Source organism: Protobothrops mucrosquamatus, unplaced genomic scaffold (genome assembly GCF_001527695.2).
Source record: "Protobothrops mucrosquamatus isolate PMUCROS unplaced genomic scaffold, P.Mucros_1.0 scaffold_19, whole genome shotgun sequence".
Classification (NCBI taxonomy): Eukaryota; Metazoa; Chordata; class Lepidosauria; order Squamata; family Viperidae; genus Protobothrops; species Protobothrops mucrosquamatus.
The window spans coordinates 1,314,032-1,329,943 of record NW_015386095.1 but is presented as its reverse complement, the minus strand read 5'-3'; the positions used below and the strand labels follow the sequence as shown (position 1 = coordinate 1,329,943).

General features: G+C 39.0%; 1 protein-coding gene across 1 annotated transcript in view; it reads left to right on the top strand.

Annotated features, from left to right (window-relative positions):
• The window catches only part of KIAA1211L (KIAA1211 like), a 52,488-nt gene that overhangs the window by 15,525 nt on the left and 21,051 nt on the right, over positions 1 to 15,912 (top strand). Inside the window, exons 4-8 of the mRNA XM_015831285.1 lie at positions 489 to 624; positions 1,317 to 1,478; positions 2,489 to 2,557; positions 7,130 to 7,357; positions 11,439 to 12,990. Coding sequence (XP_015686771.1) covers positions 489 to 624; positions 1,317 to 1,478; positions 2,489 to 2,557; positions 7,130 to 7,357; positions 11,439 to 12,990 — 2,147 coding nt within the window. The remainder of the gene's footprint in view (positions 1 to 488; positions 625 to 1,316; positions 1,479 to 2,488; positions 2,558 to 7,129; positions 7,358 to 11,438; positions 12,991 to 15,912) is intronic.

The window sequence follows — 15,912 nt, the reverse complement described above, 5'->3', positions numbered from 1 at the left end:
ATCTCAATAAAATTAGTTTTGGCATTTACATGGAGTTGATTTTTGGTCTAATCTACCTAGCGGGGCTGACAACTTCAGCTTGGAACTGACTGGTCTAAAGTTACCTGAAGAATTGCTGACCTGATTTGGAAATGTTTTCTAAAATCCTTTTCAGTTCTGCAAACATATTGGGCATCTCTTATGACTGAACCCGAAATTATTCATCAACCAATTTATTGATTAGATCCTTCTGATTAAATTATGGGATTATACTTTGTTCTACCTAGAGAATCTAGATCTCTGGTGGACCTGGTATTCAAAAATGATGTCTGTATCTAAAATTATGAAGACCAAAATACATCATATACTGTTATAGGACATCTTTCTTCAACCATTCCTTCCCTCATTACATTCCTACTCAAATTTGCATTGCAAATAGACTTCATTACTTGAAAAGAAAGACCAGGTTTAAATATGTGTTGTTTTATTAGGTTTCCATATTTTCCTAGGATGCACAGAACTATTATGGGAAACAGAGCTTTGTCACATGATAGCATTTTCATTTCTGAGACTCCACAAGAACCACCTACACCAGTTCGAGTATTTTCTCAGGAAAATGTTTCTGATCGAATTAGGACTTTGCAGGTAATTCTGTTGAAATAATTGATTTCCATTATTTCCAGATTTTTTCATTTCTGGTATGATGCAGATTTGTATATGATTTTGGTATAGACAGTATGATATTCAACAGGTGTATGAACAGAAACATTTCCAATAGAGTTTCTTTAAATTAATGAGGTGGAGAATTTAGTCATCCAAGGAACTTGAATATCAAGGTGATTATATGATAGTTATACTGTAGCACATGATCTACATTGAAAGCCAAAAGGTACCTTTTGGGCAGTGCAGTAAGGATGTGCTCATTCAGTGCATAGTTTTGGAACAAACATCATGTCCTTCTTTGTTAGTAATTGAACAGAATATAACTGCTTGTTCAACTACCTGCTGCTAAACTCTCTTGATCTAAGCTTTGGCTCTCAAGGGCAAGATCAACATTGTTTTGTTTATTTTTTACAACATAATTTTAAAAAAATGGTCTCAGCAGTAAGTAAGCATTGTATAAAATCACATTCTCCTTGTATATAGTCAAATAAGGTAAAGGGCAAGAGGCAGAATGACATCATCCACATGCATCTTTCTGCTGGGCACAAAAAGAAAGTGTACTTGTGATTTTTGGGAACAGCGTGTAATTACATCATTTTTTTTCTTCTATGAAAGCAAATCTGTTATTTTAGTAGTATAAGAAATGTATTAAAACTCAATATTTGGTATTGTAGATGAAACTCCAGCAAAACTGGAAGATGGGCCTCTCCTATCCATTTGGAACTCCTTCCAAAAAACAAGAGGATGCTGGAATGAGTTCAGAAGATGATGGTTTACCCAGGAGTCCACCAGAAACATATTTGCTACAAGAAATTCTAAATCCCAATACATCAAAGGTAGGATAAATTGGGGAAAACATTTTATAATTATAGATTGTGTTTATCACCTGAATTCATATTGCACTTTGTAGTAATAGTAAATGACAGACGTTTATAATAAAAATATTCAAATTTTTGTATATTATGGATAAGATCCTGTTTTACTAAGAGAAAGATGTTTTGAAAAATGCATAAACACAAAAATAACTGTAAGAAATAGAATATCCTAGAATCATGTCAAATGATAGAGGCAATATTTATTGTAGTAGATTTCTCGGAGATCTATTTGATTCCTTCTGGACTGTGATACTATTCTGAAAGAAAAGCCTCAAAGGTTTTTAAAAATGAAGTAGAAACAAAAAGATAGCTAATCGGAAGGCCTTTCCAACTTTCACCTAATCACAGCACAAACATGTCTTGACAACATCTTTTTTTCCTGTGGTTTTTCTCATAATGTTACCTTTACTTCATTTCCAGTACATGAGCTATACCAATGTTAGAGTAGTGTTTTCTCCCTTCTTTTGACATATCAACAGGAGAGGGATTGGTTCAAGACTGAGTGGAGAACACTTAATTCATCAGTCATGAAAATCCCTTACTCTGATATCTTTTTTTAAAGAAAGCTGCGTAAATACTAGAAAATATGGTCAGCTTTCTTCTAAAAACAATTTCCACTGTCATATTTATTTTATTTTATTAATTTATTTATTTATTTATTTATTTATTATTTATTATTTATTATTTATTATTATTTATTATTATTATTTATTTATTAATTTGATTTATATCCCGCCCTTCTCCTTACGGACTTCTCCTAATTTTTAGAGCTCTATAGAAATATTCTTGTTGCCTATGTGGTGTTTGTATAGCACAGCATGCTGGCTGGGGAATTCTGGGAGTTGAAGTTCACATAATTTAAAGTTGCCAAGTTTGAAAAAATACTGGCATAGTAGAGACTATAGCTTTTGTTTATATTTCATTTCATATTGTCATCTGTTACTGAAACTTTTCCTCATTCCACCCCACAGTTTTCAGACTCTCACAAGCATCATAGCTCTTTGAGTTTAGCTGGAACAGGCAGTGAAGAAGAAGAACAGGTAATTTAAATGTATCTATACTTCACAGCAATGTTGTAATATCTCATGGGATGCCTCAGAAAGGTTGCAGGGACAGGTTGCAATAGTTTTGTTAACAGCTATTAATGAAGCATATCATTAAAGGATATCATTAGCTGCATTACACCTATTGTCATCTATTTTTCTTTCAAACATGACTAAGGAAGAAATGAACTGGAAACAAATGCAGTCATATTTTATTTTCTAAGTTGGCAGTCACCCAAACGGAAAGAGTTTTTAAACTATTTCCCTCAGATTGTCTTTAAAAGTTAATTTTGTACAGATCCAATGATTATCTCCAAGGTCTCTTGATTAGCCCTTTTATTCTTCTCTTATTGATTGGCCACATTCCCCCATTAACAATTGAAATTGCAACTACTTTGCTGATGAAGGCTATTGGCTATTCTGTTTGAGAGCATTGTTATTCTTTTCCAAAGCTCTCTTTGACAGAATGGCTGCCTCTTTTCAATCAGCGGCACATGTAACCAGCAGATTGAAGAATGGCTTTAGTAGCCTCTTGAAGGACCCCATTTATTCTCTCATCTGGAGAAGAGCTAATAGGTATGTAGGAGATAGAAGGGACAACTGGAACACTACAAATGGAGAAGAAAGCAAGTAATACACAAAGAAATTACTACTTTTCTTTCCTAAGTGAACACTTTCTGTGTGAAGATCATGATAAAAATTGTAACAATGATTATCATTCTATTTTAATCAACTTTCTACTGTCCATTGTTCTGAAATACGGAGTACGGGCCATTGTTTCTTTTGCCAAACTTGAGATCTGTTTTGATGATAAGCTGCCAAACAAACATTTTTCAGTTTCTGACAGAAGAGAGAAAAGAAGCACTGAATATTACAAGCAACATGACTGTGAAAACTCCACATCTTTAATCATCCATATCATGGAATTGTCTTCATAGGTCTGTTCCAAATCACATTGGACATAGCATTTTTTTGGTGGCAATAAGAAAAAAAATATATAACATTCATATAAGGACCCCTTTCTTTCTAAAACAATAGCTAGAGTTCATATATTTTTAATAACTGAGCTTTCATCAATCCACTATTGACGTCATCAAAGTATGAGCTAGTCGCTGGAAACGCTCGTTTTTATAGCTGTGTGGATGTTAGCGATCTAGTCCTGAAGTGCGTCACCAGTCTACCCACCCCTTGTTCTCAACAATCATTTCAACAATGCCCTCAATCTTCAAATATACCTCGCAACGCAAAGAGCACGCCAGAGAAAAGCCGAGACACTCCAATGAAAAACAGAGATCCTAAGAGCGTTAGACAATCGAAGGAGAAATAACAAACTGATGCACAACCTATCATCTAAGACATTCACCAATGAACAAACCTCGGTCCTGCAACGGGACATCAGCTTTATCTCAATAGATGCAAAACCCATTGATTTCGCTGCAGCCTTAGAGTTAACAATCCACCGTATTGAGGCCAACAATGAGACTAAGAACTTCATTAGGCAGCATGTAATAGTTAACCACAGGAAAAATCATGTCCTTTCAGAATCAGAAGAAGCGGCCCTTGAAGAGCTACGGAAGGACAGCTCAATTACCATCTTGCCAGCTGACAAAGGCAGAGCGACCGTGGTTATGGATAAGCCAGAGTATGACCACAAGATCTACGCCTTGCTTAATGATGAGAGTGCGTATCGGACGTTACAAGGATCTGATGACGTCACTCAGAAACCAACCTAGCAAAACAGTAGATAGACTCATGAGGCAAAGTAAAATTCATGAAGAAGATCAAAAAGCAATCTGACCCAGAGATTCAGCCATGGCACGGATTTATGGACTACCTAAGATTCATAAAGTAGGGGTCCCGTTATGACCCATTGTGTCATTTAGGGGTACCCCAACCTTTGGTCTAGCCAAATGGCTGGGCAGATGACTCCAACATCTGGTCAAGGATACCACGACCACGATAAAATCTTCGGAGGATTTCCTGGAAAGGTTACAATCGGTAAAGGTGGAGGATGATGAAATTATGATATCTTTTGATGTAACATCTTTATTCATTTCCATTCCTCAAGAGCTGGCCGTCTCTGTGATAAGGGGTCTGCTACAGAACGAAGAACCACAGCTCCAATCTGCCCAATACAGAAGACTTCATCTAGCTGTTACATTTTTGCCTCAAAACGTGCTTTACATTTCATGGTACCATATATGAACAAGTAAAGGGTACACCTATGGGGTCCCCCATTTCAGGTGTCATTGCTGAAGCAGTTCTGCAAGATCTGGAATGCAAAGCAATGGCCGACTATCGATCCAAATTCTGGGCCAGGTATATCGATGACACATTTGCCATCATTAAACGCCGTGACAGCATCAGGTTCATGGAGAAATTGAACTCGATTTATTCGGACATCCAATTCAAAGTGGCAGAGGAAATCAACAATACCCTGGCTTTCCTGGACGTGCTGCTCAGTCACCAACCCAATGACACCCTTTCTACTACTGTTTACTGTAAGGCCACACACACAGATCGGATTCTGCACAATGAGAGTAATCACCCCATTGCACACAAGATCAACTGCATTCGAATGTTGTTCAATAGGGTTAACCCCCATTGCAGCACAATGACAGCGAAAAGTAAAGAGCAAGCATATCTCCATCATATATGCAGGCAAAATGGGTATTCAGCGAGCTTCATTTGATGCTGCTGCAAACATCAGGAACCACGATTGATCCATGACAGACCAATGACTGTTGCTTGGGTGACACTTCCATATATCAATGGTGTATCCGAAGCGATCGCATGGATACTTGCAACCCATGATATTAACGTCGCACACAAACCTAGCCACACCCTACGCACAAGACTAATGCACTCAAAGGAACTGCTATCCAGAGGGGATATGTTATCTATAGTGTATCGGATCAATTGCAACGATTGTCGTTGCAATTATGTTGGAGAAACTGCGAAACGCCTCCGGACTAGAGTCCATGAGCATGAACTAGTGGTCAGATGGCACGAACAATGTTCCCAAGTATGGGCACATAGAGCTGAGAGTGATCATACATTCAATTTTGCGGGGGCAGAGGTCATCGCCCAGCACCCCACGAAGGGTGGCCACCTGTTAAAAGAAGCCTGGCTATCTGACCAATACTCCATTAACCGACACGTGGAATTATTACCAGCGTATCAAGCACTGAGAAGACATGAACGGCTGCGCAGGGAGTCAGAGCGAATAAATTGCTTACCACCCCTACACCAGATGAACAGAAATATAAAATATCTGGGTCGCCTACCCATGGAACAACAGGATGTCACAACGAATGGAGACATAGAAGCACAAGTGGAATCCACCACAAGATCGAGAGAAAGACGGCAGACTAATGCGACCAGAGCAAGGCACACAGCAGGAGGACCACTAGTGGAGGAGGCTACGCGGCAGGCTGATGGCACGGCTGGGCAGGACAGTAGAAGGAGTGATCTGGCAATGACATTGAATGGCAGCTGCACGCTACAGGATGGACGTGACCAACGGGTGGGGCGGGTGGAGGGAGGGAAAATGTCAAAATCAAAGTGGATGCCAGCTAGCACGGCAAAACTAGGATTAATGCAACCAACTATGGGAGAACAAGGGGCAGGTAGACAAGTGACACGCTCCATGACTAGATCGCTAACATCCACACAGCTATAAAAACGAGTGCTTCAAGCAACTAGCTCATATTTTGACGACATCAATAGTGGATTGACGAAAGCTCAGTTATTAAAAAGGTTTTCTGTCCCAGAGATCAGTGGTTTTAATAGATTTTATTATATATATGTATATATACATACACACACACATATACATGTACATGTACATATACATATATAGACACACTCTGGGCAACTGCATGCAGCAGAACAGGCGAGCGGAACAGGCGAAGGGAGGGAAAACGCCAAGAGTCAACCTGATTTCTCCAGGTGAGCTTAGATCTTTCTTTGCAACATAAAGAGGGCAGACCTGTGACCTTCTACATATTGTTAACTACAATTCTCAGAAGCTGCAACTAACATAATTGAACACAGGGATTGCCATTTGCATCATCCATGGGACCATGGGCTTCCCCATATTATTCTATGTAAAAAGTATTCTGATTTAGGATTAAACGTCTATCATAACCAAAACTTTTATGCCCCTCTTTCTAATGCAATATTATAACTTTTACTTTTTAATTACAATATGACTATTTGTTGCTTTGCTGTAGCAAAAATTGAAATGTAATAATCTGTGTCAGCAAATTGCAAAGTACTTGCTATTCCCAAGCTAGGGGCCTGTTATTTTTATTTTTCCTTTTTTTGTTGTTATAGTTGGGACTCCCCCATAGTTTAAATAAATAAATAAAATAGGAAAATTAAGTTCAACTTACACAAAAATATAAGCAGATATAAACAAACTGGATAATTTGACAGCAGTGTTAGTTCTAGTGATGATGAAATAAGTATGCAACATCATTTAGGAATTTCCTGGTTTTATTTTGTTTTCTTTTAAAATTCTTATGGATTTGCTTTGATGCTATTCCCCTTCTCCCTTTTCTTTAGGTCACAAAAAGTCCTTCAAGAGTCTGTTCTGGAGAAAGTCAGCTGTTCTCCCATCAGCCAAAAGCTACAATTATAACTCAACAAACATTTGATAGCAGCTGTTTGCCTGGCGCTGATTTTGATATTCTTCCGGAATTATCCTCTTGCTTGGACAATTCAGCTGCTAAGCACAAGCTTTCAATAAAACCACGGAACCAGAGATCTAGTAAAATAAGACGACTACCTTTGGTAATTGATGAGAGAGAGAGAGAGGGAGAGAGGAAGGGAGGGAGGGAGGGGAGAGAGAGAGAGAGAGAGAGGAGCATTTGAAAGAGGAAATATTTGTGGATAAAGATTTATATTTCTGTACAGGCTTTTCCTATGATGTAACAATATATAAAAAACGCTCCTTGGTGAGCAACAAGGCTGTGCCAAGTATTTAAAAGGGACACTTTGCTAAGTATGTTAAAATCAATGATGTTTCCTTCCTCAAAACACAAAAACTATCACATCCTTCAGAAGGCTCAGGCAACTACTGTACTTCAGAGACTGTCCTTAACTATCTGTGCACATGTATGGGGATACACACCTATTTTGATGTGCTGGTTGGTTCCAGTGAAAGTATGGTCTAATGATGCATGTGCCAACAGCTGGGAAAGGTGACCTTTGAAGCAACCCCACACATATTTTAAAGGATTGGATGCTTTGACACTTCAAGGAGGGATCCTCTATGCCAGAGGTCACCAATCTTTGTCGGTTGGCGGACCAGAGGAAAAGGGAGGGGGAAGCGTGCGTGCGTGTGTGCGTATGCATGAGCACAGGGCCACGAGCATGCGTGTGCCACAAACAGGGCAGGGCTAGCACCCGCAAGATACTAACCCTGCCCCGTTCTTGTGTGGTGCAGTGTCTTTCTGCGCCCTGTGCCATGGCAGCGGCCGTTTTTGTGCCTTGCAGTGTGGTGGCAGCCCATTTTTGTGCCCCATGGCATGGTGCCGCCCCATTTTTGTGTCCCGCAGCATGGTGGTGCCCCATTTTTGCACCCCACGGTGTGGCAGTGCCCCATTTTTGTGCCCTCCAGTGTGGCGGCATCACATTTTTGTGCCCTGAGGCACGGCGGTGGCCCATTTTTGCGTCCCAGGGTGCAGCAATGACCCGTTTTTGCACCCCGTGACACAATGTCCTGTTTTTGCCCCCCTCAGCCATGGCACTAGCACAAATGAGGGGGTATGCCCTAACCCTAACCCACTACTGGGCCGTGGCCCACAGGTTGGGGACACCTGCTCTATGCTAATGCATTTTGTGATAAATGCCTTTCTAATGCTTTGCACAGTCCTATTGAATAGGTGCACCCTGAAATACAGGTAGTCCTCAACTTACAACCTTTTATTTAGTGACCATTCAAAGTTACAATGGTACTGAAAAAATTGATTTATGACCATTTTTCACACTTACCACCATTGCATCATCTCCATGGTCACGTAATCAAAATTTGGATGGTTGGCAACTGGCTCATACTTATGATAGTTGTAGTGTCATGTGGTCAACTTTTGCAGCCTTCTGACAAAGTCATTGAGGAAGCCAGAATCACTTAACAATCATGTTACTAACTTAACAAATGCAGTGATTTACTTAACAAGTATGGTAAGGTAAAACAGGGCAAAATTCACAACTGTTTCACTTAGCAATATATATTTTGACCTCAATTGTTGAAGACATAAGTTGAAGACTACTTGTATTACTAGTGATGTGAGTATTTTCTGTCATATGGTGATTAAGTGAGTGGAAGGAAACACTTGAATAGAAATCCCTTGAATAAAAGAATTTATACTCTTAGGACCCTAAAAGGTTGCTTTAAACAGATTCAGATTTTCTGTCCCTGTAAGCCTAATATTGTTGTTACAAGCTTGCTTCACACCTCATGCTAAGCTACAGCTTGAATAAACCACTGTATTGGGTGTACACAGCATGCTTATAATACCGTGTTTCCCCAAAAGTAAACCCTACTCAAAAGGTAAGCCCTAGCTGATTTTTGGGGGGTGGGCCTAATATAATGCTCCAACACTGGAAGTTTTTAAGAAGAAACTGGACAGCCATTTGTCCAAAATGGTATAGGGTTACCTGCCTCAGCAGGGGGTTGGACTTGATGACCTCCAAGGTCCCTTCCAACTTTATTATTATTATTATTATTATTATTATTATTATTATTATTATTATTATTAGCCCCAAAAGTAAGTCCTAGCGTGGGGTGGGGTGAGTCAGCCCAGATCTTCCCTGCAGTTGCTGGAGCGCCCCACCCCGCTGCCAGCAGTTGCTGGAGCGCCCCAGTGGCTGCCATGGGCCCCGCCTTTTCTGTCCCACCATCTGCTTGCCTGCGGCCGCAACAAACCAAACCAGTAGCACAGGCAGCCACTTGGCAGCTGCATGGCTCCCAACGCGGTCAAGAAATGTCCCAGCAGCAGTAGGGCCAGCAGGCAGGGCGGGCGGAAGCCAGGGCTCACCGAGGGTTTGATTCATTAAGGCTGCAGGCAAGCAGACAGTGGGATGGAGAGGGTGGGACCAGCAGTAGCCAGTTCCACCAGTGACTGCTGGTGAAGGGCCCTGGCAGGCCGGCAGCGGGGGGTTGCTCTGGCGGTCACAGGGAAGATCTGGGCCGACTTGCCCAGTGCCAGGCTCGGTGCCCTTTCCGCTGCACCCACCATAGCCACACCAGTACCGTAGCTGGTCTGCCACCAGGCTCTCGCTGCCATATTGCTTCTCTACCCCATGAACAGGCCCCACCCCATCCCCACATGCTCGTGGCGTACTGGTGCTGGTACCGGCAAAAAGTAAGCCCTCCCCGAAACTAAGATTTTCTGCTTATTTCAGAGCCCAAGGGTCTTACTTTCGGGGAAATACGGTAGTGCAAGACTATCTTACAATTATTTACACAGAAAATGACAATGTATACATAGTAGGTAGATACAAGAATTATAAGGATATGTTGAGAAGTTACACTGAATTCTAATTTATGTGAAGACAAAAAGATATATCATGGTATACTATTTAGCCCTCCACTGCAGTTCATTAAACCATACGTGTTTTTCTAGCATCATGTAGCAAGTGCAGAGGACAGCTGTATGATCATAGGAAAGGCATGAGTGCTTCAAGGAACTGCAGACAATTATTACACTTGCATCATCATATATTTCAAAGATATGTTCTTGCCTTTAAATTCAAAATACTGCACACTTACAATAAAAAATATAGTGTAAAAAACAAAGTTAGCCACATTTGTAGGCTGAAATTATGCACGTTTTAAAAAAGCACTATGAAAAATGAAGAAGCTATGAAATAATCAGTTCTTACGTAAAAACGATTCCATTTATTTGGTATTTAGTAGGACCATTCCATGCAAATCATACAAAGAATATGGAAGTAGCTTCTGAAGCAGCTACTGTACTTAAACTTGGACAAAGATGTGGTTGTGAGTCCTTGGCACACTCTGAGCTTGCTCGGTTGCTTGTAGATATTTCATTACCCACCTAGGTAGTGCTAGAACACTCACTCTCACTGATGATGTTATCTAGTCAAGTAATGAAACATATGCAAGCAAACAACCAAGCTCAGAGATCACCAAGGACTGTACAATTAAACCCTGAGCTACAAATATTTTCTTATGTTTAAAGATAAAGCTGTTTTAAAGGTTCAGAGGTACTTCCAAATCTCCTTTTTTACACAGTCCTACTATTTAGTTGTTAAAGATAGAAAGAAAATAAGAGACTGACAATATTTCTCTTCCATTTATTGTATAATGATTCCTAATTAGTAATGAAAAAATTATATATTCCAGGTAGATTCAAGAAAAAAATGGATGTATAACTTTTTAAGAGATAATCAATGGAGGGTTGTTTCCTGGATGGTAGAGTGGCTTTTCTGAATTATAACAATTTCCAAATGATGACTGTCTTAATCTTTGCAATCAGAACAACAAAATTTGTATATCTTAATGATTACTGAATTTATTAGCACACGAACTCATGGTTCATCTGAACCGTGAAACGCAATGGGAACTGGTTCAGAGGGAAATGTAATTGAAATCATAGAGAAATAGTGACCACTTTTATACAGTATGTGTGCCTTGTGAATTTCATCACATGCACCCACTACCTCTTGAAAATATTTCATACTGTTGAAGTGAGTAAAATCACAAAATTCCACAATAAGCTCTTTTAATTTAGGTTGCTAAAAGTTTTTATTGTCAATGATACTTCCTTCTTAGGAGTGACTAATCATTTTAAAAAGTACTGCTGTGATGTAGAGAAAAGGTGCAAGCTCTTTTTGTTTCTTGCAGAAGAAATTATCTGAGTCTCAGAAAGACATGATCTGCACTCTTGAGGAAGATGAAAGTGTTGGGAATGAAGTGCTGGTTGAAGAATCCTACAAAGGTGCGACTTCCAGTCCACAGGAACTGACTGACAATGCAGCTTTATCCAATATGGTTTCCTCCGAGCTTCAGTCTAATTTGAGTCACCCAGATGAAAAGACTTACACGTCACACTCCACTTCTCTGATGGACTCACATTGCTATGAGAACCCTTCAGAGGGCAGTGAATCTGTCCAGGGATTAGTATACACTGTAAGGCAATCTTCAGCTTCTGACCCGAAAGAAAATATTGCTCCACAGTATGACAAAGGCGACTGTGAAACTTTAGAGATATCTCCTAAGAATTTAAGTAATGTGCCCTTAAGTGTTTTAAACCAAGAAAATAAACAGATTTCTTGTATTCTATCTAAAAATATCCCTGCCAAAAAACATGTGATTGCTGAATCAGATGTATCAGAGAAAAAATCATTGAAAGGTGCTAAGGAACCTTTGGAAAGTGTTTCTAATAAGGAAGCTACACAGAGAACATCTTTACTGGCCAATTCTAACATTTCTTTATCCACAAATCCTTCCCAGCTTCCAAATTTACTCCATTCAGAGAACAGTAGTATTTCTCTGGCTTCATGCAGAAACTCTTCACTGGAAGAGAGACCTTCTTTGAGTCAAGGCAAAATGAAAGCAACTCAAGAGAAACTGGAATCTAATGATGAAGACCATCTCCCAGCTATATCTGATGGTATATTGGGAGGGAAAGCAGAGAAAGAAACCAATGACCTTTGTGGGTTGAGAAAGTTTTCAGTGTCATCAGCACGGTGGAGATCTAGATCTAACAGCCTGAACACGAAGGATGCTTCAGAGCATGAGAAGCCTCTTGCCATGCAGGTAAATTTTTCCATAAATGGTGAAAAGACAAAGAAGTATGTTGAGATGAATTCTTCACAAGAGAAAAAAAGATGCATTAATAAACAGAAATCTTCATTAGAGTCAGAATCTGATATTCCTGGTAGAGCATTAGACTCAAAGACTTTTGCCTCACAGCCTTTGGATTCAAAACCAGTATTGAGCAACTCTTTTGGTAATCTTTTGCAGCTGTCAAGTCCAAGCCATTCAAGCTCTGAAGGCCAAAATCCCTTCCAAGTCAAACTTAGGTCCACATCTTTATTACTGAAATACAGAGACATTGGACAGGAATCAAAGGAATGTAAAGGAGATAATGCTGAACTTAATTTAGTAAAAGGGGAAGTGACTTTATCTTCACTGAAAGTTGAAAAAGGAGAAATCAGGAAGATAATGGATGGAAATGTTACTGATTTGTCCAATGAAAGTTTCAAAACTAAATTAAAATCCTCTGAACAGGGTAGCACAAAACCTCCACTGCCAAGAAAACCTGTTTTACAACACTCCAGTATTACTAGTCTTAACACAAGCACAGAAAAGCAGGAAAAGATAACCAAATATCCGGAATTTAAAACAGAAAGCAGAAATATGGAAAAGAAACAAAATCCCTCCGAAGTGCCTGGTAAGACTTCAACATATTTATATATTTGTGTGTGTCATATTTATATATTTGTGTGTGTCACTCAGCAAACCGTGGTTTAGTGCAATAAATGAACTCAGAGAGTCACTAGATTTTAGGTAAATGATATTAAAAATACAAAAGTCTCCCTTACTTTTTCCCTTAGGTGAAAATCCATTCTGAAAACATGAGGAAATTCTGGGCATTTAGATAATATTTTCAAGATTTTTTTTAAAAAAGAAAACTGTATTAAAATCTGCTTTCCTGTATCCTGAAAGTTTGGTACCACTTATGTTCTTCTTGTTTTAACCCATCCTTGGGATTCTGCAGAATCTTTTCTGAGGATACCAATTTTAAGTAAATTAAATTATTGGAAGTGCTGTTTTTCAGTACCGTATATCTCTTCATCATTTTGCACATTTTTAACTGTACATACTTCCTAATTTGGAAAATTCCTAGGAGGCATTATTTCTTGTATATGTTCCATTAGGATTTAATTGAAATTTGGGAAGCAGGTGGAAAAGGCATCAAAATTATGAAGGGACAAAACTAAATATATACTGAGAGTGCACACATAGCTACACATACTGTATTGCTATGTTATAACCAAAGTGTTATACAGTACTCCCTTATTTCTATTTCATCCTATTTGGGAATATGACTAATATTCTAGACAGTTCAACACATTATTTGTTTAGAATTACCCATGACTTATAACTGTAACTAGTTAGGAGGGAAACAAACCAACACTCATATTCTCAAATAACTGGAATTAAAATATAGATGGAACTGGCCAAGTTTGTTAGCCAAGTCTGCTAATAGTAGGAGCTACCTGGAAGCAAATGTATATCAGTATGTATCAAGCAAAAATATATTGGCTGTTACCAGATATGTTCATGGGTTTTACTCAAGGACACTTCTGGTAAAGTGTCCAAAAGTGCGTTGGGTATATATGTCTTGGTGGAATATCTAGTTGCTTCAATTACAATATTCTGTTCCAGTAAAAAAGTTATAATAGGTACATGGGGTTTTTTGGCGGGGGGGGAGGGGGAGCAAAAAGCAACAACATCACAATGATTTTTAATTGTATCTGGAGAAATTTAGGATAAAAAATAAGGATAAAACATCTGTTAAAAGAAGCACAAAGATAGCCATGTGAAATAAAAGGAAGAAGGAAAATGTTTTGAAACTGAGTCTTGGCCATCAAAATTTATTGCAGTGGCAGGATGATGAAAATAAGTAGGGAGAAAAGCAAGGGTCATTGTACACTTCAATTGCTAAATAACAAAGTGGCATTTGGGGAAGATGTCAGTGTGAGAAGAAGTAAAAAAAAAGTATTCCAAGGGGACATGTCACTGGGTCGATTAATTGGAATAAGCCATGTCTGGTGGCATTGATAAGGCTAATTACTGTAGTCAAACTTCTTGTTTATATATTTATCAACATTAAGGTATTTAGCTAAAAACACAGATTAAGTTAAGGTTTATGGTTTAGTTCACGGGTGTCAAACTCGCCACGTTACGTGAGGTGTTGTGATGTATCGTGACTCTTTTTGCATTGCCGGCAATGGGGTGGGCGCAGCTTTGGTATGATGAAACCAGGCCCGCGGGCTGGCAGTTTGACACCCCTGGTTTAGCTCAAAGAACCATTTAAATCTTTTTTTAGGAATCAGATTAGTAGAGTGGGTCCCTTTAACAATATTTGCTGATCATCTCCTTACTCTGCCTAACTATTGAACTCTGTTTCTGACTACACGGTTCCTAAATAAAAAAAAGTTCTTCAATTTTTAACCTGTGTTTAGAGAATTTTAATTTCTCTGTTGGTAAAAATAAATCAGAAGCTCTCACAGTTGACTGCATTTAGCTGATTCAAATAAACTCTTTATATTCATATAAAAATATTTACAATACCATATATTCTTATTCATAGCAACATAGCATAAATGAAGACTTCTTACAGCAGAGACAGACCAGAGACCTGAAACCAGCTTCTAACTCAATAACCTTTTTGCACAGATTCAGTAGCACTTTCTTCACATTGGCTGACTGAGTTACCACATGACTCTTCCTGCTCATGAATATTCCAACACTCCTCCCTTCATGACAGGAAGAGACATCAGACCTATAGACTTAATACATTTTCCATAGTGAATACCACCCAATGATTTAGTCATCATGTCTGCCAAATTATCCTCAGAAGAACAATGATGTAAACTAATCAATTTTCTTTTTACACCTTCCCTGACATTACAATACTTAATGTCTACATGTTTACTTCTGTTCTTCACCCTGTCACCAGTTGCCATTTTTATACAGGCAGCATTGTCTTCAAATACCTTTACAGATTCTTTTACATTAATACTTAAATCTTGCAACAACTGTACATCATTATTTGGCCATACCCACTTACAACCCACAGCTTTGGTTCCCTGTGGCAAAATCACTGATTTAAATACTTCATGGTCTCCCATGGATTTCATCTCTTTATCCATGGCCTCCTTCCATCTTTCTTGTTCAGCTTTTGGTAATGCCAACATCTCTTTATAACTTCTTGGCTCATACCACACATTGCAAACCTTTACCTTGCTGGCAGAATACCTGTCAGGCGGAATTCCTTTGTTACATCGCTCTGACCTATGTGGTATTAACTGCTCCTGTGTCTCAAGTCTTTCTGGCTTCATGTCTTGTTCAGCCTCTCCTCCCTGAACATTGACATCTTCAATAATTATTTTTTCATCATTAGATGAGTTATTGTCACTAAACAGATCACCGTCATTAAGTGAGACATACCCAGAATTTGCATTAATTCTGTCCCAATTTTGTTCTGCAAAATTAGCAGACCTTGAAATTACAATTCTTTTACTTCCATCGCTAAAGCGATATCCTTTTGACCCTGGCTCATAGCCCACAAACCTGAGCTTTCTTG